The following is a 27,175-nucleotide window of genomic DNA, read 5'->3' as shown; positions in this document are numbered from 1 at the left end:
GAGTGAATATTCTTTGTCTGTGAGTAGTGCAAGCCTTGCATATTAGCTCAGCTAATTTTTCCTGTGTTTACACAACAGTAATAGTTACAAACTGTTGTGCATGATTATAATTTATATGCATTGTTTATAACCTACCAGCTTTTCTTTTTACCTAAGACTGGAAGACCAACAGTGCCAAATAGGTAAAAATCTGTTTCATTTTGATAAATTTATTTTTAAGTTATCAATGAAAATAGTGAATACATGACTATGCATGGACAAAATTAGGGAGTCATAGTTTCACAATTTTAGATATTATCTCTTGAACCTATGTACATTTCTGACCAATTGGAGTTAAAATTCTGTTGGAACACAAATATTTGCATGTCTAATTTTGATAAGGGTGTACTACTTACACCAGTTTTGTATTTGAATCATGTTGTATTACAGTTTCCATTTTCTTCAGTGATGATGGTGATGATGATGATGATTTTATTGTTGATTACTATTTTGTTTTATTTCTTTTCAGTTCTGTCCTACCGTTCTTTTACACAAGGGGACTTAAAGTATGCTGAGAAATGGAGCCAGTACACCTTCCTCATGAGCATGATCGCCATTGTTTTTGCTATTCTGATGGGTATCGCTCTCAGCTTCTCCCTTGGCTCCATTGGCTACAGAGGTGGTCACAGTTACTGAGGCTGCAGTCTGCAGGGGAAGCAGTGATTATGAAACCAATGACAGCATCTTGCACCATTTACCTGCCATTGGATAGATCAGGAACAACTTTGATACACTTTTCCACAAGAGTAGTTTGAAAAAGCCTTCAGAAAATTGACTAGTTTGACAAATTGTTCCACAAGACTAACTACACGGTTCATACATAGTCATGGAAGACTGGAAAAGTCGTAGAAAAATGAGAGAACTATTTCCAGGGTGGGAAAGGTCTTGGAAAAATGCCCTTCATGGTCTTAAAATGTATTTTATGTCATCAGTGTAGCATATTTTTTATTCAGTTTTGCCCCGTGTTTAGTATGGAAAATGTTCAGTCTGGTCTGGAAAAGGCCTAGAATTTTTTTTTTTTTTTAACTGATGATGATTGTACATCAAATAAGATATTGCAGCGAACTTGTCGGACAACCTATTTTGAATTGTTTTAATATTCCATATACAAATTCACAGTTTGTAGTGTGCTTATGCAATATTGGTTTGGAAAATGTTGCTTCATACATGTATGTAATTAATGAAGGGTTGACAAAACAATGTAGACAGAAGATTGTTAAAGTTTCTGCTTTTGAATATATTCTTCTATAATTATCTTCAGGGAAATTGAAAGGATGTGAAACTGGCTATACATTTCTTCCAGTTAGAACTGTTTGATTTGTTATACACTCACCCCAAAAGCGGAGTATGGCTGCCTACATGGTGGGGGTAAAAATGGTCATACACGTAAAAGCCTACTTGTGTACATACGAGTGAACGTGGGAGTTGCAGCCCATGAATGCAGAAGAAGAAGTTTACACTCAATTTTTTTAACAGTATGAAATAGTGAGGAAACAAAGAAAAATAGAACATTTTTGTATCCTCTTCTTCCCCAGTCTCCCTCTCCCTTTCTACCTCCCAATCATTGAGTTAAAATCCATACATGCAAACATAGACATACATAGGAAAAAAAGCCTTTCAAAACATGCATACACACATGCACACACAGAGAAGTACATGACACATTTATGTGCAAAACATTTTGGGGGAGGGTTGGGGGGTGGGGGGGAATATTTCCTTTCTGCCTTAGTTTTCTCAAGGACATAAGTATATGATTATGTGTTTGCATGGAACAAAATCCTGTAAGTTAATGCCAATGGTCAATGCATAAAAGAAAGACACGCAAGCGCTAAAAATATGTTTGTGTTTTTTGTTGTTTTTTTCCTTTTTTTTCAAGCTCAAAAAGCATTTACATTTTGTAAGACAACAAACAAGTAAACAAATAAACAAACAAAACAAAACTGACAAAAAAAAGAAAAGAAAAAAAAAAGATTTTTTCTACATATATTTGAACCTAGTTTTCACGCTGAATGGAATAGCTTCTGTGAGTTAGATACTCTTCAGGGGGCATTAAAGGACAAAAGCTTAACCTCATCTTGAAATTATGTCATAGAAGTTGTGAATGTCACATTCAAGTGGGCTTGTGCTGTTTTTCCAAAAACAACAACAACAAAGACAAACAAACCTACATTCATTTGAACCTAGTTTTTACATAGAATGAAAGAGCTTAGTTCTCCAGATAATCTTTTCAGGGGGCATTAACCTTTGACTGCCACGCCCATAAGAGACATTCTTTAAACAGAATGAAGACAGATCAGCACAAAGACTAGATTTTTGTTGTTGTTCTATCCTGTTTCTGAAGTATGTCTTTTCCTCATTATCCAGACTGGTGATTTCATATCTTTCTTCTTGTCTCTCACTTTCATTCTTTTACATTATCTATTGCTCAAGGGACACCAGTTTTTTGTACTTAAAATGGTAAGAGACCACCACATGTTCAACTGACAAATTTTTCAGTTGTTTTAAACACACATGTATATGTATGTGTAATATATCCTGCTTGTGGTGCTGTCCCAAATCTTCAACTGCTGTCCGGAATATTATCTGTACATAGTGTGATTCCACAAGGAAAAAGATGACATTCTCTTTCTGTGTTCATGGGCCACAAATCCCATGCTCACATATATATGTACAAGTGGGTTTAACGTGTGTGACTCTTTTTACCCTGCTAAAGGCAGCCATACTCATTTTTCAGGGGATGCATGCTGGGTATGTTCATGCTTTCCATAATCCACTGAACAGTGTCCTGAATAAATCTCCACTCTAACCCGCCAGACACAGGTGGGATATGAACCTAGGACCCTTGGATTGAAAGTGCAATGCTTTAACCACTTGCCTACCGAAAGTATCATGACCATCAAACGATAAGCCAGGTGAGCCTCACCTGATGATTCATGTTGTGCACAAATGATAATGTTCTGATGGACTTTGTTCTGATGAAAAGCTCTTTGAAAATTTCACTTTCTGTAATTGGGTTAACAAGTTGATGAGGGAACAATGGTTTAGTTACATTATTATAGTTATATCATTTTAAAAAAATATATGGGGCCAGTACTGCATGCAGAACTCCTACTTGATTTATTATTAATAATATTATTATTATTAAAATCAGGTTTTCTGATGGTTGGTTTTTCACCCAGGATGTGCATGTTACCTTTGGCTTTCTGCCATTTTCTTCTTCTTTTTTTCAAAATATAGATTTCATCTCATGTACAGTAAGTTTGGAAAGAAATTGTATGGTGTGCTTAATGCCAGTGACATTTCCAACTTTTATGAGCTTTTAGCATAACAGTAATTATTAATTTTAATGACTTGCAGGAATAAACATGTGGTCAATAAGAAATGCACAAAAAGGCAAACTTAAACATCCCCAAATAGGACAATAAATGAATCATTAGTTATTGCAAAGTGTACTTCAGATTCTTTGTGCTTGTAATCTTTCCCCCCCCCCCCTGAACGGAGTATCTGTGTACTGTTAGTGTTATTAATCACATGTATATAAAAAAAATCATATTCAGTCTCATTTGAAATTTGTGTAAATTGCTGTTATGAAATGTGTGTAAATTGCTGTTACTCTTTTTTTTTCTTTTCCTGGCCATGCCTTCTAATTCTGTGTTCAGTGGAGATTCATGGGGGATAATTGTGCTAGCTATGGAGTCCATTGACATATTCTCAACAGTGGTCTGTTTCCATGCTAGTTCCTGTTATTTTCCTTCTGGTGTGTGTTAGTGTGCTTGCATGCATGCGTGTGTGTGTGTGTGTGTGTGTGACAAAGAGGGACAGAGAGACACTGCCTTTTGGGTGAATATTATTTTTCTAGTTTTTCATAGTCAGTATGTTCATGTTCCTTCTTGTCATGGGTTTTGTACAATTTTCCTTCAGTCAGATTTCATTCCATGAATTTATCAAGATGCAGAGAAGTATGGTTTTACTCTTTGATTATGCCTGAATTTTTTGGCATGTTTTTGTTTTACAGTGAACTTAATATTTTGTTAACATGTTTATTGTCATTTTGTCAGATCAGTTGAAATATTCAACTGATATACTGTGTAAGTTAGGCTGGTGAATGCAAAACCCTTGAAAATAATGCCTTTCCTAGATTGGCTGTATAGTGTATAGTGAGAGTTGTAACTTGTGTTATATTATTAGTGGGTGAAAATAAGAATACATAGAGAATCATGGGGTTGGATCTTGAATAGATTTTTTCTTCTTCTTTTTTTGCATTTCATAGGTTTATTTTATTCTGTTTTTGAAGCATTGGAAATTGTGAGCCTTATGAGTTGTGATTCTAACATATATAATAATTTCTATATACTGATAAACAAAATGCCTTTATTCAACAGTGGAAAATAATCCATTCCATATAAACTTAACATATCGGTTTTATACAAAGTAAGCCGGGTTTGTGATGAAACATACCTGCTGATAAATTATATAACCCTGTTGCTTGTTGAGTCTTGTTGGCTGATCAAATCAAGGAGAGGAGAACATGGGGAGGGGGCGCAAGCCTCAAGGACATTGACAGCTTATCAAGATGTGAAAGATTTGTGAATAGCATCTGTAAAATGTTATTTTGTTGACATGCACATACTTCTTCATCATCATCATCGTTATTAATACCACAGCATACACAAGGCTTGGCATTTTTCATCTTTCACAATGAATCGCATTTTTGTCATAATCTTATCATTTTGTAGATATGAATTAAGCATTCTTTGAACTTGGATCTGGTGCATCCTGGGGCAGTGGGGTGTTCTGTTGCTGTGACATTCTTCAAAATGTCAGAAACCAGTGCAAAAAACAACTTGATGCAAATTGTCTAAACCTGGCTTCAGTTAACGCTTGTGGAGAACTATCATGAAGTAAACTGATGAGATGTGGTGATTTCATCCTCCACATTTCTTCATGATGCCAACACAGTGATCTCTGCAGTGCTGAGTGTACTTCTGGCAACCAGTGCTCCAGAGTCTAAGACATAAGTGTAGAGTTTCAGTTATGTGCCTTGTTCTTGCACACTTAGTTGTGAAAAGAAATTATGGAAGATGGGCAATGATGAAATAAAAAAAAGTATCCTTACCAAACTGCCCATTATGCCTTTTGGTATGTAGGGTGGCAACCTTTATACAGAAGGGTTAAATAAACAAAAACAGTTGTGACTGTTTGTTAAAGATTATATTACAGATTTGTGTTTTTTTTGGTGCCATTAAAAAAAAAAATGATGTAAACAAGATTTAATGTTTCTGTTTTGTTCTGTAATTCAACAAATATTGAATATTTGGTGGTCCAGATGAAGCCCCGGTTTTTTCAGTGCACAAGAAAATTTACCCAACTCATAAAGAGAGTTTCTGCAGTGTGTGAGTGCCCATATGCCAGCACATGCATGTGGATGTTATGTGTTGTGGACTCAAGTATTGTCTCACAGTCTTTAAGTCTGTCTCAGATGTTCAGAATACAAATGAAGACTTTTACTAGATTTGGCAGTGTGTCAATCCCTGCAAGCAACCAAACTTTCAAGATTTTATAGATATAACCCAATACCAAACACCCCCATATTATTGCCTCCAAATTTTCTGAGAATCAAATGGTGAAAAATGTTAGAGGTCTGACAGCCTTTTCCAGCCACTGGGGCAGTATATTTATCTTCACAGTGTCTAGGGTTTGACATAGAGAACAAGACCCAAATCTCTCTCTCTGCCATACTGATGTCACATGGGTAGAGTGAAGAAAATCAGAGTAAAGTGCCTTTAAAGAACACTAAACCAAAACCAGGCCATGAACCCTGTCACTGGTGAACGCTGAATCAGACAGAAGTCCATTGTGTACTGATTTCTGCTACTGCACCTCTGAGAACTGGGCAAAAGAACAAAAAAGAAAGAAAGAAGAAAAATAAGAGTCCAATGTGTACTGTTCATTCAAACCTTTATTTTTATCCAACAGTTGTCAGGCAACAAAGCACAATGCATTTCGTCCATACAATACACACAGACGAACATAACAGGTCACACAAAAGTTGTAGTTTGAGAGTCATCATGATAAAAAGAAATGACTAGCAGTGCCAGACAAGATCAATACTAAAGGAAAGTGATAGCACACACACTTCTGGGCCTGACAGCATGTCAACATCAAAGCATCACAGTGGTGATTTAAAGAAACAACGGGTCATGCTGTACAGAGAAGGGGGGGAAAATCAGTTGAAAAATGTTCCTGGGTAAAACTGAACTTTCCATTCTAAACAACTCAGTCATTCAAACACACAGCAATGGATTAACAAATAATACTGAGGACTGATCAATTTTATCGGTATACTTAATCAGTACATGTGTCAATTTAAAATATAAATAATCCCCCAAAAGAAGAAGAAAAAGAGACTCACACAACTTTTCTACATCATTTATATTTCAGTAAATGGTAATCACTGTTAGTCATCAATTTCCACAGTTTGTAATATTTTCAATATTGTAGTGATATGTCAACACTCCATAGCACAATGGGACCTCCTATATCATTTTGCAGAATTTTACCAGTTAATCAGAAACATGCTGAATCCACCTTCGCTCATGAGATGATCTTGTAAATATTTGACAGCTCTCCACGAAGAAACACAAATGCACATTAAGTAGAGGGGTATTATATTCCTGAGATGAAGGCATCAGTCTCCTGTTTGACACGACGTTAAACCCAGAAAACTTATTTTCTTCTTGAAAATCTTTCTGTATGAAATCCCTTAGCATGTCTCAGGTTTCTTTCTTTATTTCTTTTCTCTCACTCTCTCTATGACCAGTTTAAGACCCACTGTTTCTGTGTTCAAAAATTTAAATGTTCACTTCACAGTCAGAGGCCACTCTTTCTGTCTCTTGGAATGATCTCCCTCTTTCTGTATGTCGAATCCATGCACTCAGCTCTTTCAAATGTGGCCTTGATTACTTCTTTCTAAAATAGCCTCTACCTTTGTCCATCCATCATTTCTCCAGCCTTTTACCTACATGTATGTTTTGGTTTTTATTCCTATGTTTCAGTTACACATGTGTTCAAGTTGGGGTGTGAAAGCGCTTTAATTTATCTGCACAAGATTCAGTACTATCTGAATACATTTATCATTGATCATTATTACATCACAGAACCTTTTTGCCTTTGTCTTTTCTGGCACAAGGTTGTCCAACTTAAATATTCAATGCATCTTGTCCCACCCCGACTTCCTAACAAAACTAAACCAGTGTGCCTTGGGATGTATTAGAATTCAAGATTATTGCTAACAATTTTCATGTCTGGGTGAGCAACACTGAAACAATCATTTTCTTGTGTAGCTAAGTGGTAAGATAAAGTGTGTGCATGGCTGAATTAAAATATATCTAATAGGTGAATAAATGCAATTTAGAGTCAACAGATCAACAATTCCAAGAGAAATCTGTAACAGATGAGATATGCATACACACATACACACACAAACAGGTCTAACCAATAACATGGCAATGCTGTTGAAGTGAGCAATGGTGACAACAAAGGGATAAACAAGATTAGATAACTCTTAATCCACACCAGATGCAGTCTTCTCTGAATTTCACACAGATAAATCTGTTGTTACAAAAAGCAATATAATACACCACATTGCAACAAAAAGTTATATAATACATCACATACAAGCATTACCACCTGCATGGGCTTTTCTTTCTATGAGGATGTGGAAAAGTATGGAAACATTGCTTTCAAATGATTAATTACTCTCCCATCCTACCCTCCCATCCCTCCCCCAATACATCTGCAAGAAAGTGAGGGCTGTGTCTGTCATTCCCTCAACAAAAATCCCTTTTAATCAGTTTACCCTCCAGGTCCATTTTAAGACACTCTGCAAACCTTATGACAGACATTTGGGTTCAACTTGGAACACTGGTTCAGCAAATAACACTTAACTGGACTTTAAATCATGCAGTTCTTTTCACATCTTAACTGTGTCCAGATGAATGCAGATATAAAATTCATTGTGACCCAGATAGTTAAATAACATGCACAGTACTTTTGGCGGATGATGAAAGGTTGACATCAGTCCCAAAATGCTAAATGTAGACATCTGATCCAGTTCAGCAGCAGTACACCCCTCCTCACCCCACCCCTTTCTTTCATGTCATCTCCCCCTCTCCCTCCCCTCGCCCCCCAAAGAATAAACAATATTCATACACATATTAACATTCATATACAGAGAGAGACATGACAAGCAGAAGAATGAAAGAACTGACACATGCAAGATAAAAGAGTATTTCGTGAGAGACATTTACTGTTCTTTTGAGAGGAGTATACTATGCCTAGAAACTTGAGACAGTTACTTCTTGTTTATGCAGCCTGGCACAAGATTAAAGATTACTTCAGACAGACAGTAAGCTAACTAGTTGGTCACTACCGACTGGGACTGAACAATGTAACTGCAGATCCCCCCACCCCTCGTTTTATTTTCTGTTTTTCAACCAACAAAATATCAACTCATCCTGCAAAAAGCAGTGTGATCCTGACACTTTCAAGCATATGTTACCACTGTGTTGTCAGTATCTCAGTTATCCAAATGTAAATATATTTTTTTCAAAAATGTGTTGTTCACTTTATGCTATGAATGCCTTCCAGTAATTAATCTAACATATATTTTAAGAAAGAAAATACATCACAAAACTCTGATAAAACCTGAGTGCAGGATGAGCAATATCCAACTGTCCATCTCACACATACAAAACATCTTTTGATCATCAGCAAAAATGAGTGGATGACAGTTATCTACAGAATGTGATCATAGAACCATGTTACAATGACACTTACGGACACTCACAGCAAATAATGCAAAAAGTTTTCATAACACCAAGAAACAAAACTGGGTGAATAAGCTTCCTAATAATGACAGAATGCCAGAGTTGGCAACAAAGGGGCAGCGGGTATCAGCATCATCATCAAAACATACATCTGCCAAAGGACTACTACATCATCAAGAGGCAAGACAGCATCTCAAAAGCATCAAATTAATCATCTCAATCCTTTTCTTTCTGTGTTTGTTATAGCCCAGCTGACCACACAGGGCCATATAAGGGCTGGAAAACAAGAAATATTGATCCTGCAGAGTTTGGAAAAAACAACAGCAAAACCGGGAAAAGAAAATTAGGCACAAGTACAGTCATGTTCAAGCAATAAATGGATGACCATTCCATCAATTTTTCATCAGAGGATAAAAAATCTAACCTGAACATGAGCATGATTATACATGATACAGAAAATTATTGAATGATCTTATTATAACAGGCATACAAAGCCAACACCGAGAGAGAGAGAGAGAGAGAGAGAGAAACAAAACAGACAGCCAGGCAGAAAATAATCCAGGAAGAGACAACAGAAAGAAAAGGGAACACTCAGAAACAAAAATAGCGTAAAAAAAAGGGAATTTCTCGCACAGATTTTCCAACGGTGGGGATACTATACAGAAAGTGGCTGGCATCCCCATGGGGTCAGCAGGACACCTTGATCTCCTGAACAGGAGGTTCAAGTAATGACCAGTGTTGAGAACTGCTGGGAAGGGTCTTGTGGGTCACTTCATTCCTTTCTGGTGCTTCTGGCAGAGCAAGGAAACATACCAGCAATATTTTTTTCATCAAAACATTTTTTCAAAAGTAGGTTTCAACAGCTCAGAACATGCTTCAAGTTATGTAAAAAAAAACCCAAACCAGACATGTGTTTTGTTATTGCAAAACTTCATGTGATAACAATTTAGGCCTACTGTTAAAAAGTAACTGGACTACGGAGATTATTCCAATTCTTGTTCCTGAATCCTGTAATTCCTCTACCATGTGTACGGTTGCCTTTCAATTCCTGACAACTGTTCAAAATAACTCACAACTAACGACAGCTATATATCATCAATCACTGGGAGTCTGTAAAATGGGTAAGGGCCCAGTTCAAAGGAAGGCCATGATGTAAATGTTTGTTATGCTAAATGTTTCTCAAATTTCAACATGAAAAGTGCCAATCCTGCCATTTGGAGAATAAAAAAAATTAGGAAAAAAAGAAGAATACATCTGAGCTGAAATAGTCTCAGAAAGAGGAACACATTAATTGCCAGAATGATCCATGAGGCCTTTAAATTTCCTAGTTTCAACACCCATGCAGTGTTGACATAAACACATTCCAAATTTCTTCCACAAAGACCAACAAAACTCCAATCAGGTAACAGCAGTGTACTGTTTTTGATTTCTATGACAGACAGACCATCTCTCAGAAACAAATCCATTATGTTCTCAGTTACTAAAAGATTTGATAATTCTCACCTTAACAATCAGCTGATAAGTTTTTGCTTTACTTGTATTCAAACTGCTGCCATGCAACATCTCACATGAGAAAAGGGGTTTTATCTGTATGTAAAAAAAGAAGTGTGCCATACAATTATCAGAATAGCCCCAAGAAAAAAGTTCTTGCAAACATTCTGTTCAGAAATGTGCAGACAAGCAGAGATCTGGTTACAGTGGAACAGAACACTAACATTCTCATCCACCTCCCTTATAATTGTTTGCTTATTTGCTGATATCCAATACAAAAACAATTTCAAAGGCATGGAAACAGACAGTTGTAATACAAATGACAGAGAACAGTTATAATAAAGCAGCAATCACAGTTTTATCACAAGGTGGAGAGAGAACATCGTTCACAGCATACAGGCTTTGCAGCATTGTACTTTGGACAGCACTACATGGACAGAAATACTCCTTTCAACAATGTCTCACCCTGAATTTCCGAGATGTTTCTCTTGTGTGCAGGCACATTAAAAAACACACACAATTTACACTCACTATCATGCAAGTTTAAACAGACACATCTACACACACAAACAATCACATATACATCAGAAAATGAAAAGCTGGAAAAAAGGGAACAGTTCATCAGCATGCGTACATACACCCACGGACTTCTGAGCCTTGGTGAAATGAGATCTGTGCTGAAAGTCTGAATGGCACACACAAATTTCTGTGTACTTGTCAGTGGTGTAATTGATTTTGCTCAACTACCCTTTGGGGTGGTGTCTCTGACAGACAGACCATGTGAGGAGGACAGAAAAGGGATGTAACCAAAAAGACTTCATCTACAGCCAGCCTGAGACTGGGGTGTGCACTGTGGTCACCACACACCCACATTATTAAAAAAAAGAAAAGAAAAAAAAGACAACCCAAGAAACTAAACAAAACATAAAAACTCTCTCTGTGTGTGTGTGTGTGTGTGTGTGTGTGTGTGTGTGTAAACTATTTACCAAAAGCACCATGAAAATCTCAAAATTTACTGAACAAAAGTGGACCTTGGCAGACATTACTTACAAATGCACATCCCAGCATCCAGAGATGTCCTTAGAAAATGCGACCTCATCCAAATGCCAGCGAAGGAAAACAACCCACAAACATACACAACATTGAAAGACTTCAGACATTTAGTCATAAATGAAAGTCATATATTCTTATCCCTCCACCCCTTCCACCTTGAGTGGTGTCTGGGTGCTAGTCTTTCAGATGGGATGTTAAACTGAAGTAGTGAAACAGACAGAAAAATAGGCAGAAAAAGAAAGAAAAAAAAAAGGGCTGTGCTGCGCTATAGCAACATGCTCTCCCTGGAGACAGCAGGCTGTATTTCACAAAGAGAAATCTGTTGTGACAAACATGAATAACACAATACAATACTTTCCCTCTCTTTTTCCCCTTCATCCAGTCCTTGAGACTAAACCACAGTAATGACTCACTGCCTCAAAATTCACTAACTCCCCTAGCCCACATACATCACAGCTGCTATTTAGAGAATTTCAAAGGCCTTTGAAATACTTTTTTTTTTCTCGTGAATCCTTCAAGTCTTTATAAACCTTGAGCCCACCAAAGAAACTAAAAGAAAAAAAAAACAGAATAAAAAAGAAAAGAAAATTAGCACACACACACACACATATACACACTCTCTCACCCACGCACACATAAATATCAAACATATAGAACATAATGATAGCCACAATACATGAACTTCTCAATATAGTTTACATGAATTTGGCAGTTAAGACAATGGAATAAATACATATTCCATGTGAATACCAAAAGAAACTAAAATCAACCTCACATTCTTTCACAGAAACACATGTGACTGTTTATACAGCTCATGTGCTATGCAAACAGCATACTTTCACTCTATTCAAGAAATATGTGACTGTTTATGCAGCTCATATGCAATGCAAACTGCATACTTTCACACTTTTTCAAAGAAATAAATGACTGTTTATGCAGCTCATGTGCAATGCTAACTGTATACATTCACTCTTTTCAAGAAATACATGGCTGTATGTGCAGCTCATATGTAATACAAACTGTTCACTCTAGTTCATCCTCAAACTACAGAAAAATCCTCTCTGGGCCTGTAAAACAAATTAAAAATCAAGAGTTGGCAGGACTAGGACTAAGAGATGGGGAGGTACTGCAGTGTTGTAAACGATATGAGACCCACCACATTCATTCATAAGCCCAGATCAGAGCTAAGCTTAGGGGACAGACACCACACTGTTCTTCCAATTCAACACACACACAAACTGTGCAGATTCTATTAAACAGGCACACAACTGTCTATTTCGTTTACAATTCATTGCCTTTAACAAAACTGACAAAAAATCAGCTGATATTAAAATAGAGTAGACCACTGGAAAATGGAAGTGACATGATTTTTCTGTGGGCAAGAACACAAATGAACTTAAAATGCACAAAAACATGCATGCAGAATAAATCACATATTCAAAAGAAAAAGTAACTATATAAAAGTAAAAAAAGTTTCACAATACATAACTTATAAGCCTGAATCTCACTGCAAGACAAAGGGGTTTTAATCAAGAATCAGGATGTTTCTGGACTCCGGCAAACAAAAATAAGAGGAAACATTATAACCAATGTGAAAATTGTTCCTCTTTTTTTCTTCTTTTTTTTCAGGTACAAAGGAGATTGCTTTTTTCATCTATTTTCATTCGATCACACTTTTCTTCACTTTTCTGCAGATGACAAAGACTTTTGTTTCTTATTAAAAAGAATACAAAAACAAAAGAAACACACAAAATTTCCCAAGAGAGCAAAAAGCATTTGATTCTGAGCTCGGCTAAACTGAATATTTCATGATCTTATTTATGGCAAATCCTCTCTTAGAAGGTAATTAAAGACAAGACAAACTGAGGATAGTACACGAATGACAACATGCACACACTTGAAGCTGACATTTTGTATGTGAGTATTCTACACAGAAATTCAAAGCAGAGAAACGACTGAATACAACATGCACATGCTATTGTCTTTAAAAAAAACCCATTCTATATCATATGATGCCATTTAAATATTTAAATCATGCACCATTTATTACCTAGTCTAGATACATAATATAACATCTACACAACTGTAAAACATGCATCATTTAAAGTCTAAGTACATAATATAACCTCAAACAAAATGCAATATACACAACACCTTAAAGAAGTATGACCACAAAAAGCACTGATTATGCATATACATTTTAATATATACTGTTTGCACAAAAACATTCACAAATATGCAAACCCCAATAAATGAAATTCCTGCTCATACGCACAAAAAAATGAACACACCGTGTGCAACTTCCAAAGATACAAACCTGACAACTGGTTTCCAGATATTTGTACAGTAAATGAAGGAAAATAAAATAATCCAGCAACAAACAAACAACAAAAAACACACCCAAAAAATAACTCTTGGTGTTCTGGGCACAAAATCATTTGTTTTAGAATTTATATATAATAGTAACAATTATGTACCTACATTCACTTCCACTGCGATTCTGTCAATCACTGAATTCTTTCAATCAATGACAGTTTTTGACATCCAATTTCATTAAACAGTAAACAAAATTGGCTCAAATGAAAAAAAAAAAGAATCAATAAAACATAAAAACATCTCAATGGAGAAATATTACAAAAACAAGCATATCCTACAGCAATAATAACTATACATATACCAGTGCCACTTGTTATGTAGCAGGTGTCTTTTGTCGGTAACACGTCATTTCAGCGCCAACATTTCAGCACCGTACATTTCAGCGCCATACATTTCAGCGCCGTACAGTTCAGCGCCAAACGGTATGAGTGAGAGAGAGAGAGAGAGAGAGAGAGAGAGAGAGAGAGAGAGAGAGAGAGAGAGAGAGAGAGAGAGAGTTGTGAGTACATTTCAGCGCCAAACGGTATGAGAGAGAGAGAGAGAGAGAGAGAGAGAGAGAGAGAGAGAGAGAGAGAGAGTTGTGAGTTACAAATCGTACATTTCAGCGGATGCACATTCCTAAGACATCAAGTAAACCATTTCAGCTCCGTACATTACTCGGAAAGGATGGCCGAAATCTACCCAAGTATACGGAAGAAGGACAAGATTTCCTTTGACGGTTACTTGTATCGCTTTGACAAGCTGAGTAGCAAAGATCCAGCATTGTCATTTTGGCGATGCGATGTTGGTTGTTGCAAAGCAAGGATCCACATGAAGGCAGGCGATGTCGTTCTGCGGAGAGGAGAGCACCTGTCACACGCTCCCAACCGTCCTAAGATTGAAGCGGCCAAGGCAGTGCATCGTATGAAAATTCAAGCCCAAGAAACCCGGGATGCCACGCGACAAATTCTGGCTGACATCCACGAAGGACTGTCCCAAGCTACCGTCACAAGTCTCCCAAGCAAGCAGTCGTTGACGAGGGCGATCCAACGGGAGAGACAACGGAACAATCTGCCTGCCCTACCAGCCAGCCTTGCAGAACTGGGTGAAATCCCAGCAGACATGAAGGTGAAGTGTATGTGTGTGTGTGTGTGTGTGTGTGCGTGTGTGTTTGTGTGTGTATCTCTTTGTGTGTGTGTGTGTGTGTGTGTGTATGTGCGTGTGTGTTTGTGTGTGTGTCTCTTTGTGTGTGTGTGTGTGTGTGTGTGTGTGTGTATGTGCGTGTGTGTTTGTGTGTGTGTCTCTTTGTGTGTGTCTCTTTGTGTGTGTGTGTGTGTGTGTGTGTGTGAGTGTGTGTGCTCTCTCTCTCTCTCTCCTTCTCTTCTTTTTGTGTCACAGGTGCTCCCTGACGGCACCCCTTTCCTGGCGTATGACTCGGGTCCAGGGGCGGACAGAATTCTCGTTTTCGCTACACCCGAAGGTCTTCAGTTGCTGTACGAGCAGAGAGACTGGTTCGCTGACGGCACATTCAAGACAGCTCCCGGGTTGTTTATTCAAATCTACTCGCTTCATGTACTTCACATGGAAACAACCATTCCGGTTGTATTTGCCCTGCTCCCAAGCAAGTCACGTGCCACGTACGATAGACTTCTTCAAGCTTTGAAGACGCTCAAACCAGGAATTGCGCCAAGCACGTTGATGACAGACTACGAAAAAGCTGCGGTCTCAGCATTCGGTGCAGCTTTCCCTGGATTGAAGGTAACGGGTTGTCACTTCCATCTGGCGCAGAGCGTCTGGCGTCACATTCAAGACAATGGACTCTCAATTGACTACAAAAACGATGAAAATTTCGCAAAGTTGATGAGAATGCTCCCGGGTTTGGCATATCTGCCTATTGATGACGTCGAGCCAGCCTTCGAAAGTGTCTTTGACCCTACATCGCCATTTTATGACGCCTGGGGCCAACCAGTAATTGACTACTTTGAAGACACGTACATCGGCCGACCTCATCGCCGAGGCCCCCGTCAATCACCACTTTTCGAAATGGAAATGTGGAATGTGCATGACCGAGTCCTTTCGGATGCAGCGAAGTCCAACAACAGTGTGGAAGGATTTCACAATGCATTCCAAAACCACGTAGGGGCGTACTCCCCAGATTTGTGGAAGCTCACTGCAGTCCTCAAAAAAGAGCAAGCCATGATTCAAGCTGACGTCATGCGTCTTATGGGAGGTCAGGCACCTGCCCCGAAGCGCCGAAAGTACAAAGACCTACAAAAACGTGTCAAAACCATCATCTTGCAGTACAACGCAGGGGATCGTTCTCTCATGGACACGATGGAGGGCATTGCTTTTGCATTCATGTTTTAGGAGAGGCACCAAACGATGCATATTCAGTGATATTCAGTGATTTTAATTTTTCATGTGATTTTATCTTTAAAGTTCAATTAAAAAATGTGATTTTAATTTTTCATGTGATTTTATCTTTAAAGTTCAATTAAAAAAGAACTCAAAGTTCAATTAACAGAAAGAACTCAAGAAAGACGAAGTGAGTGTTGGTTATATTCCTGTGTGTGTGTGTGTATGTGTGCGTGTGTGTGTGTGTTTATGTATTTAGCTAGTTACCCCCCCCTCTCTCTCTCTCATGCTTTGGCGCTGTAATGTACGGCGCTGAAATGCACAGCGCTGAAATGTACGGCGCTGAAATGCACGGCGCTTAAATGTACGGCGCTGAAATGTTGGTGCTGAAATGTTGGCGCTGAAATGTCATGGAACCCTTTTGTCAATCCACTTTTCACTGTGTTAAAAAAAAAGAAAAAAAAAAGGTTGAAAACTAATAAAAGCACAAGCATTCTCAAGACATTATTATTCTGAATACATGGCCACCAAGAAAAACAATATTTCAATGGAACATTTCAGTATATACAGCAGTTTATTTTTCACACCCCCTACACTACTCTAACACACACAGACACACACTATACACATCCATGAATTCCTCATTTACCAGCACATCACTCACTCATTTCAATTTCTAGTACATCTTTAGAGACAATAAACATGACTTATGAGTGGTTTATTCATAGATGTGTGTGTGTGTGTGTGTGTGTGTGTGCGCGCGCGCGCGCGTGTCTGTGTCTGTGTGTGTTAGAGTAGTGTAGGGTGTGTGTATACATGTGTCTGTGTCTACACATGTGTATGAACTGTGTAAACAGTAATGTCCTCGTAAAAACAAGCTTTACTTTGGACTGTCACTCTCTGATTCTCTCTCATCAGTATCAGTGTGTTATTTACATTCATGTTTTCTTGTCTTAAAGCAAAACATTTCCATTTAGTCCTTCAGATCCCCAGAACCAGTATTATACTCTGAGGCAGAAAATTACAACATACACATACACACAGAAGAAAAAAAAAATCATGGATGGATATGTTTTAAAGAGCCTAATGTTTCATGATTGTGTTTTAACATTCACATAACATTAATTCTGATATTTAAAATATCTTTGTAGTTGAAGGCAACACAATATATTATATGTAACAAACATCTGTTCATGAGAATTTGTTATCTTTCTAAATTCTATTGATATTAACAAAGCTGTCTCAGGGGTAATTTTCACAAAATGCTTACAAAAAGAAACAAGCGCATTTGTATTCATAATAACTGGTTTCCAACATTACTGAAAATAATATTTGTGTGCACTGAATGTATAGTTTTCCAATATAAAAAAAAATTCTAAAATACAAAATAAGTGGTATAAAAATAATTACCGAGAATCCAGGTTTATTGTATAGACATGCATCTGTAAGCAGCACATATTCTGTCAGAATTTCTTTGATAAATCAGATGTGCTCATTTATTCCAATTCTGTTGGTACATTTAAAAGTTTCTTTCACAAAGCACACTTTATTCAGACTACAGAGTTACTAAGACTCTACAGTGTTTTATTTCTTCATTTTTTTTATTTCATCTTCTTTTTGTTTTTGATCCCTCATTAAAGAAAGGGAGAAATACACTGTGGCTATGAACACTTTGAGATCATATATTAAAACAGTTAAGTTTGTAAAACTAAAACAAATCACACCATTTTAGTTATCCATGTATCACCTTTTCTTCTTTTTTTTTCTTCTTTTTTTTTGCTTGGTAAGAAGCTCACATGAAATTTGTGAAATTGTGTTCCAGATTCAGTTTTATTTCATCCTGTTCTCTGAATACAAGTGAAAAGTGCCATAGCCTTTTAAAGCCATAGGGGTAGTGAATACACTGTGTCCAGGGCTTGACATAGGAAGGCCATTCCCAAGCCTCTCCTACCATTTTCAACTTTCCCCAAGTAAGTACCCATGCAGTGATGCACACCTGGTTGAAGTGAGGAAAACATCAGATTAAAGTGGCTTTCTGAAGGACACAACACCGAACTGAAATGAGGCAACACAAGCTGATTCTGCCACGGTGTCCCCCCTCTGAGCAGGAGAGATTTGGAAATGGAATATCATTTCTCTTCTTCTGTATGATACATTCTGATTCTGTACACTTGCAATCTATTTTTCTGCTATTTTGCTGTTGCTAAATGTATCAATGTACACACTATTCTTTAATCAATCAGAGTAACTTAGGTACAACATGCTCATGACCTTTGCTGGACTTAGTACTCACAGAAAATATAGCAATCCTCTCCAGTCAAACAGCAAGTAACAAGGGGAACAATTTCAGGCAATATAATACTTTCTCATAGAACTACAGGCTGATGATAAGTACATGCTTCAATCTTTTTTGTTACTGAGACACTAAATGGGGACTTTTCTTTTATTCTGCTGTCAGTTATTAAATTGCTTTTCTTCTTTGCACACATTTTGATTCACATGTTTTGATGAACAAAATGAGTTCCTAATCAATACATTATTCAATTATCCTGATTTGTGTGTGGTGCGTGTATGGTGTGTGTGTGTGTGTGTGTGTGTGTGTGTGTGTGTTACTCTTTAATGGTTGAACTTTCTTAGCAGTTGCAATATATGAATAAATGAATCAAATGTGGTATTATTTAAACAGATGTCTTAATACTTTGAGAAGATGAAAACTACCTACATTTTGTTCCTCAGAAGTACTTACTCCACAACGAATACCACGTCCAAAAAACAATCAACTGTTTGGTTTCTCATGTTTCACATGACTGACTAAACTGTTGTTCTTTTGCATACATTATACATAATTTCTGAAATCTCTAATCATAACCTAAAAAAAACCGAGAAATAAAAAACAACAGTTTTTAAGTAGTAAAGCAAAGATCTCCAAGCACTGGTTTGTTCAAGCAGAGCCACATGAAGACTTCATTCAAGTCACTCGCTCAGGTCCACCAGTTTGGTGGTCTCCTCCTCAGCATCCTCCACATGGTTGTTGGCCAGCTGTCGGCGCCTCATACTTTCCGAGTAGCCCGAGTTGCCGTTGATCATGTCGTCCATGGCAATGCTATTGTCCTCCTCATTGTGCAGGGGGATGAAGCCCAGCTTGGACACAGAGGTGGGGGCGGGCTGGCGTGAGGCAATGCACTGGAGGCAGATGAAGAGGACTGTGACCAGCACACTCAGCCCCATCACCATGTACATGAGCGACAGACTGTCCACATTCTCAAACAGGTAGCCCGTAACAACAGGGATCACCATCTCCCCGATGCCAGAACCTGTGATGAAGACAGCCGCTGCCCGGCCTGTCAGGGGGTAGTAGCAGTCCGCCCAGGACACGGCGGTTGGGAAAATGGATGACATGCCAAATCCCAGTGTCACCGTCCCCAACCACAGCATGACGGGTGTGGCCGTCAGCCCAAAGCTCAGAATGATGGCTCCAGCAAGCAGGAAGATCAAGTCTGTTACCAGCATGCAAGGGGGCTTGAAGCAGCGGGCGATAAAGATGGCCATGCCTCGACCCACAGCAATGGATCCCCAGAAGAGAGCAGCCAGAGTCGCTCCTTGCCGCTGACTCCAACCGATCAGCTTGGACTCCACAGCAAAGGTGGTGATGAGTCCCCCAAAAGCCACCTCCATCCCCACATAGAAGAGAAAAAAGACAAAGAGCATGGAAAGGAGGGAGACACGGAAACAGGAGGAGGTGGTGGGAGGGCTGGGCCCCAGAGCGTTGACCTGGTGCAGCAGGGTGCCGGCCTGACAGTCCTTACAGTACAGCGCCAGGAAGAGCACAGCATTGCCCAACAGCACCAGCCCGATGATCAGGTAGGCAAACTGGATCTTGGACATGTTCTTCACAGCATCCAATGTAGAGGTGATCACATCTAGGATCTGGGGCTTGGGTCTGCGGGTGGTGGTGGTGGCAGGGACCGAAGGCTGGGTGACGAGTGAACTATTGCTTGATGAATTGCTTGCCTTTGGTTCCTCTTTTTTGGTTTCTGGTGCAAGTGTAGTAGTTGTTGTAGTAGTAGAAGTAGTAGTGGTGGTAGTAGTAGTGGTAGTAGTTGTTGGAGTTGTAGAAGTTGTAGTAGCAGCAGAGGTAGTGGTTGTGGTTGTTACTACTGCTGCTGCTGGTTTATGAATTGTAGTGGTGGTTATAGTTTTTGTTGTAGTCTCAGACAAAGGGACTGAGTCAGACTGTGTTACAACAGCTGTTGGCTGCATATGGCTGTCAGTTCCTGAATCAGACTGATTGTTTTGGTTTGTCTGATTGGCCACAAAATCCATCTGAGCTGAAATGTTAGCACTAAACAAAGTGCTACTATTACTGGTAGTCCCTTGACTTTCCACATCAGTTTTATCTTGAGGACTAGCAGTGTCTCCGATGGTCTCTGACCTTTGATCATCCTTATGGTCCTCAATATGCTGTTTGATCTTTTCCCCACTGGCATAGTCATCAGCCAAATGCTTTCCGTCAGCTACAGAAGGCTTGGCAGCTCTAGGTGCAGATGTTGTAGAGGTTGTGCTGTTTGTTGTTGAAATGTTTCTTGTGACGTTGAAAATACTGGCCACAGTGCTGACCCCAACCACTGCTGTCCTGTTGGCCACATCTGCCTGCGTCTCGTTAGCCTCACGCAGCACTCTGCTGGGGCCAGCACCTGTGCTCCACCAGCCGTCCAGGGTGGCCGTCAGGTCGTGGGTGTCCCCCTGAAACCCTGACCCCCCGCCACTGGACAGGTCAGGGATCCTGGTGTTGACAGGAAAGTGACTGACTGAGTACAGCGTGCTGTTGGAGCCCAGGGCCGCCTCCCCCACCAGGAAGGGCCGCGCCAGCAGGGGGGCCAGGAAGGCGCCAACAGCAAAGGAAAAGTGCAGAGCCTGCATGTAGGGGGGGCTGGACTTGCTCCAAATCTTGATGCAAAACATGTTGCCCCCTGCACACCATAGTTATACCACACATGATATAAAACACATTCACATGGCCGGGTGGTCATTTTACTATTCTTTTACCTTTTCTTCTGTGTCTTAATTAATCTATGTGTGTCACTGCAACAGCAGGAGCCAAGGTATGGCTGTGTACTGGGGGGTACATGCGACTGATCTGAGAGATGCCTCTCAGAAAAGGCAGACCCTTTGGGTAATGTTCAGACTCAGACAAACAACTCAGAAAAGCTCTTTGTTTTTCAAATGAAAATTGCACAATTGTGTATTCTGTGTCTCTGTAATATCGACAAACATGTGTTACAAAGTATAAATAAAAAAACTGGTGAAATATACACAGTGACTTATATCATTTAATAACAAAATCAACATAATACTCCAGGTGCTATTTAAAAGCAAGAAAGCAACATACAAATCTTCATTTTGACAGGTCAAGAAATATGTTTTTAAAAATAAGATGAACGACAAGTCAGTATTCCTTTTCTTATTTATTATCCATTAATTCTGTGCAGAGTCACTGGGGTGCTGCACAGATGAATGGTTCACCCGATCCCTACCTCCAATAGAGTGTTTCTATGGAGAAGAGCAAACAAAAGCCCAGCAGCACCAACCTGTGTCCAGCACCCCCAGGGCCAGCCCCTGCACGGCAATCATGCAGGCCAGGACAAAGAGCGCCGTGCACCAGGGTACAGCCACAGTGGCAATGCCCGTCAGCACCAGCGTGTAGAAGAGCAGGATCTGCTGGTCAAAGTAGTCAAACAGCACCCCGCCCAGGATGGAGCCCAGCAGGTAGCCCAGCGAGCGCGCAGAGAAGATGAGGGAGATGTGCTCCGTACTGCTGTTGGTGCGTTGCTCCAGATCCAGCAGCGTGGCCCCCGGGATGGAGATGCACAGACCCTGAATGTGTCCATACAAGTGGGGGGAGGGGTAAGAAAAACAACTACTACAGCACAAGCACTAACATCTTTGAGTTGGATCACTATGGCTTAAACAGACAGATTCTGATTTATTTCTCCAGAGTAACTCTGACAAGACTTACAATGCCATGATGCCTTGTTAAAATATCAAGGCTTCAAGTAATTCAAAACAACAAATCTCAAGCTGGTTGCTTTTGACTGTATTGCAGATAAAGAGAGATAAACTACAGTATACCACACTCGTAAGCACTCACACACAAATGCATGCACACATACACACTCTCTTAAATGTTCTATACAATATAATAGAACACACATGCCACACAATATACACACTAACACACACAGCCATCTATAAAACACACACACAGAAAGTGGTTAAAAGAAAAGAAACACTTGCACACACATGCATACACACACTCTCTCAAAAGTTCTGTCTGATAAAACACACACACCACAGCATACATACATATATATCTAAAAATACATAAAATGATATATATATATATATATATCATAAATGAAAAGACATGAAAAGGAAAGGAAAACATGCACACATGTGTATGTGTGCAAGCACACACACACACACACACATGCATGCGCACACACACACACACAGTCACACACACACACACACTGGGAGAGAATAAGTCCATCTTCACAGCTGAACTCATAGCAATTCTAATGGCGTTAAATTTCATGATATTCTTTCCGAAAACTATATTTCAGATTCTATTTTGTGTTGATTCTAAATCAGTTCTTCACGCTATTGAACTTATAAAAGAAACGGTTAGGTATGAACTCATTATTGAAATTAACCATTTGATTCACGAACTCTTACTAAGAGGCTCTCACATAACCTTTTGCTGGATTCCTTCTCATTGCAGTTTTTACTATAATGAAAAAGTTGACATTTTGGCTAAAAAAAGGACCTAGAAGAGTTAGATTTAAATATTTTGCTTTCACTACTGGAATGTTACACCATGGTAGAAAAAGTCCAATGGTCAAAATTTCAGTTTGAAGAAAAACACACCGGTAACTCGGAGTTACATAAGAGTATACAGAAAATGTATGGTTTCATGGGGAAACATTACCATAATGATTTTCATAAGAGGAAAATCATTTCTCTAATCTGCAGATGGAAAATGAATTGTTATAGGACAAAATGTCAGTAATTTTCTTGCATCTGTGGTGCTCACATAACAGCCGACCATGTACCAACTTGTGATATGTTAAAAAGTCTCACATCCCTGAACTGAAATCATCTTCAGTGTTGACAGTCTTCAGCAGTCCATTGCTAATGTATGACTTTTTCAACTCCTTGTTAAATAGTCCAGTTGGTTCACTGTTATAGTTGTTAGTTTTTCATTAGAAATATGTTATATTGTTATGTGTGGTTTTTTTTAATTTTATTTTATTTTATTTTTTAACAAAACTTAAATCATTTTCTATATGTAACACACACAAACTTTCACTTCCTCGCATGCGTACACAGTAATTCCCTCCCCACCCCCCCTTCCGCCCCCTCTCCCCCTCCTCCACCCACTTATTTTTTTTCCCTACCCTTGTCTAATATCACTTAAAGACAAACTAAAGAACGAACGAACACACACACACACCTATCCAGTGAAGATACATTAAAAGGAAAGGAAAGAAAAACACATGAACACAAACACACCTGTCACATGTCTGGAAAACACATGTGTGAAAAGACATTAAATCTAAAAGAAATGAAAGGAAAACATAAACACACACACACACGAACATTCACACATATTGTATAAATTGATATTTCTGACATATAGTCATTTACAGTAAGATTGACACTTTTCGGACATGGAAATAACACCATCCTTTTTTTTTTCACTCTGTATCTGCTTCAAGATATTGTACTTTTGAACGGACACTTCACACCACTTAAGCAATAACATATTTGCACTCACCTATGACTACATACATCACTAAAAATCACTCACTTTGAAATACAATCAGATTTAGCAGTGAGTTCTTTCACTCTGTTTATGTGTGAGAAATCACATAATCACCACATGATGCTGCACAACAGTGTATATGTCTTTTGGGAAAGAAGAGTACTTTTTTATTTATTTATTGTATTTAACTGTTTCAAAGCAAATACTTCGTAACTTTGTATAACTTGAATTTGTCTTGTATCTACTTCTATAATCAAAGAGTGACCATGAAACATGTATACATGTATGTATGTGTGTGTGTTTATATATATATATAATAATATATATATATATATATATATATATATATACATTAGATGTATCTCTCTCTCTCTCTCTCTCTATATATATATATATATATAACTGAATCCAATATATATTAGTATTTGTTATAACTTGTTAACAGTTATATATATTGGTAATGGATCAAATATAGGTGAGACATCCCTTTTCCCCCTACCCATTCAAAAAATTTAGATACATGATTTAATTTCAAAGCAGATAAAGTGTAGCCTGTACACATTTTGTCATCTTGAAACTGAAGTCCATTCTTACCAAGGCAAAGAAAGCCAGAGAGAGAGACGCTGTTTTGATGAATCGCCTGACCCAGTCCCAGTCCCAAGAGGACTTCTTCCCGCTGCCCAGCAGCCCCTCCTGGTCAAACAAAGTCTCCTCATCTTCTTCCTCTCGCATCATCTTGGAAAATATGTGATTCTGATCTGAGCTCCTGTTGTGTGAATAGCTTCAGCTCTGGTGACTGCTGTTATTCATTCTGTTTTTCTTCTTGGATGTGACAGAAAATACAGCTCACAATCTGAAAACAGTAAAATGAAATGCAAGATGATAATTGATATGGTATAAATCAAAATACATACATATGTAGAAATACTATTAAGCATTTCATAATAATAAAAATGCAGACAGACACTTAATCCTCCTAGAACGGGACATCATGCATTTACAATAAAAGTTACACATGCATACATTTCATAAACTTTTGAATGCTAAGTCAAACCCACCCCAAACCATAGGAATACAGAAAAAAGCCAATGGCTGAAATGTCCATGATCAGTAATGACTTTACTGGCCTGAAATTTCAGGAGGATAATCCAGAGGGAAACCTGGACAGACACTTGTACTACACTCCCTCACCAATGCATTCTTTTTCTCCCCTGACCATCTTTATAAGGAATGCCTCTCTTTCCTTAGCCTTCTCTGTTGATTCCCCAGCTGCCTTCTGCTGAGTCACTGAGGGCTGGTAAACCATATCTTCTTTTTCCACTGGTGAACTGGGTCAACAATGACTTGATGATCACATTTGCACTGAAAATGTGAACATTCCACTGGAACTCTTAACCCTCAAAGTGCTGGATATAATAAAACATACATACAGAAATCATGCTTAAAACAAAGGGATAGTTTGCCTCCGCTACCTGTGCTCTGATTTGGGGCATATGTATGCTTATCAGTAAGAATAAATAGGTAAACCTATACATTTTTGGAAAGTAGAGTGAATGAAGAATCAGATAAAAGTAAGAAAAAGGCTGTACCTTGTAAGTAGTTGGAGATATTCCACAGGATATAAACAACAAATTTTGCACACTTGTTTTCCAAAAACGTCAACCACAATGTTTATAGGTATTTTCACATCTTTTACAGAGTCAAAATCTCAAAATTGGCATTAAACTGTGCAGAAAATGTTCTGGCTGCAGAATCATGATATGAATATAACTGAAACAATGAAATTATAAGCATTGTATTATTTGTTTGAGACACGCCCACCGACGCCACTCACGCGCACATCTACAATACTTTATGCAATCACAGGCAAAAACAGAAATAAATGTTTTCTTTTAGCTCATGTTGCTTTCAAAAGCAGCAAGAATGCTTTAAATCAAAATAATTTCCAGTTTTGTAGCTTGATTTGTTCAAGAAATCGCAATAGACCCATGCCTAACCCACTTTACCACCCCTCCCCACCCCCATCACCCACCCCCCAGTTTTTGTGGCTGGAGACACAAAACTGAATAAACAACAAGCAAGCCAGCAAGCCCAAGTGTCAAAATAACAAAGCCGTTTTCACCAGAATCCCTGTCAGCAAACGAATCATCACTGGTGACAAGGTCACTCATTTCCTGAGCTTTGTCAACTTCAGTGTCACTCATTGTTTGCAAAAAATACGAAGATCTGGACTTATAAACTCGGCCAAAGTTTGTGCAAACACAAGCAGGGAGGCAGTAACACCAGAACGAGGCAGTTTTACGAAGGCTGCCGAGTATAGCCGTACGATGTCGGACCTTATGTAAACAGAGCCACGATTGTGGCCCATCGCACTTTACCGGGAAAGCCACGATCGTGGCTCACTGCGCTCTCCGGGTTAAATCCTTTTTACTTGTTAAAACCAACCAGCACCCCAGTCCATGAATGACTGTTAGCCAATATACAATGGACATACTACATTACCATGAAAAGAAAACTGTAGAAGAAGTTCATTCAGTAATCATCCCTGATCATCCCAAAATCTAGGGTTAAACATTTAAAGAAAGATTTATGAAGAGGGCTGGGGGGGTAACAAAACTACTATGTGTTAGCTTTTGGGGACAAGAGGGTGTTCTGCAAAATCAAGAGGAACATTCTCATGTTCCACAGAACTATGGTGTTCTGCAGTGGGTCTAAATATGACCAGACGTTTTTATTCAACTGTTCAGTATTTAAAAAAATAAATGTTCATCTGCTCACAAGTCATATCATACATCTACTGCCAAGATGTAGATGGTCACAATGATGAAGGCGGTAGTCAAGGGAAAGAAGAAGGCACACGCATTAACACGAAACTTTCTCAAACATTGTCACAGGCACATAGCAAACATTCATATTCCAACATCCAACAGAAGTGATAGCAAATTACACTTTGCTTCAGTGCCGATTTTTTGTACACGTTTTATGGCTGATGCAGTGTTGATAAACATACATCGAGTCCTCGACATCACCGGAGAGAGTATAAACATGGTGCAGCGACAACCATACATATCGTAACCCTTACAAAAAACAACAACAGAAAACAAAAACAAACGCTTCACTAACCAGAACTGTTTCTGACATGTGAAAGAGATATCGTGAAATTCAGTCATACAAATAATACTCAGTATGCACCTCGTTTCCACGTCAAACCGACAAGCGGAAGCAGATC

At 38.7% G+C, this 27,175-nt stretch overlaps 2 protein-coding genes across 3 annotated transcripts in view; one reads left to right on the top strand and one right to left on the bottom strand.

Annotated features, from left to right (window-relative positions):
- Nucleotides 1-5,308, top strand: part of LOC143286849 (uncharacterized) — an 8,399-nt gene extending 3,091 nt beyond the window's left edge. Inside the window, exon 3 of the mRNA XM_076594685.1 lies at nucleotides 509-5,308. Within this exon, the coding sequence (XP_076450800.1) occupies nucleotides 509-675 (167 nt within the window). The 3' untranslated portion in view covers nucleotides 676-5,308. The remainder of the gene's footprint in view (nucleotides 1-508) is intronic.
- On the bottom strand, nucleotides 3,524-27,175 carry LOC143286848 (sodium-dependent glucose transporter 1A-like). 2 transcript variants are annotated; one of them, XM_076594683.1, is made up of 4 exons: nucleotides 27,070-27,175; nucleotides 24,541-24,799; nucleotides 21,710-21,995; nucleotides 3,524-21,091 (listed from the first exon to the last, which is right to left on the bottom strand). In XM_076594683.1, exons 2-4 carry the CDS (start codon nucleotides 24,679-24,681, stop codon nucleotides 19,095-19,097), a joined length of 2,424 nt encoding a protein of 807 aa, XP_076450798.1. In that variant the 5' UTR covers nucleotides 24,682-24,799; nucleotides 27,070-27,175; the 3' UTR covers nucleotides 3,524-19,094. The 2 variants fall into 2 exon arrangements, with proteins under 2 accessions (XP_076450798.1, XP_076450799.1); XM_076594684.1 differs by having other exon boundaries at nucleotides 27,139-27,160.

This window comes from Babylonia areolata, chromosome 10 (assembly GCF_041734735.1).
Source record: "Babylonia areolata isolate BAREFJ2019XMU chromosome 10, ASM4173473v1, whole genome shotgun sequence".
Lineage (NCBI taxonomy): Eukaryota > Metazoa > Mollusca > Gastropoda > Neogastropoda > Buccinidae > Babylonia > Babylonia areolata.
The sequence above is the reverse complement of the archived record's forward strand: the minus strand, read 5'-3'. Positions and strand labels throughout refer to the sequence as shown.

Bases quoted from the DNA above. Each gene is read 5' to 3' on its own strand.
- LOC143286848 (XM_076594683.1), bottom strand. From the start codon at position 24,681: ATGATGCGAGAGGAAGAAGATGAGGAGACTTTGTTTGACCAGGAGGGG. The intron at 21,996-24,540 runs GTAAGAATGGAC...GGACACATTCAG, and splicing joins CTCTGGCTTTCTTTGCCTTG to GGTCTGTGCATCTCCATCCC. The intron at 21,092-21,709 runs GTTGGTGCTGCT...TATGGTGTGCAG, and splicing joins CCTGGGGGTGCTGGACACAG to GGGGCAACATGTTTTGCATC.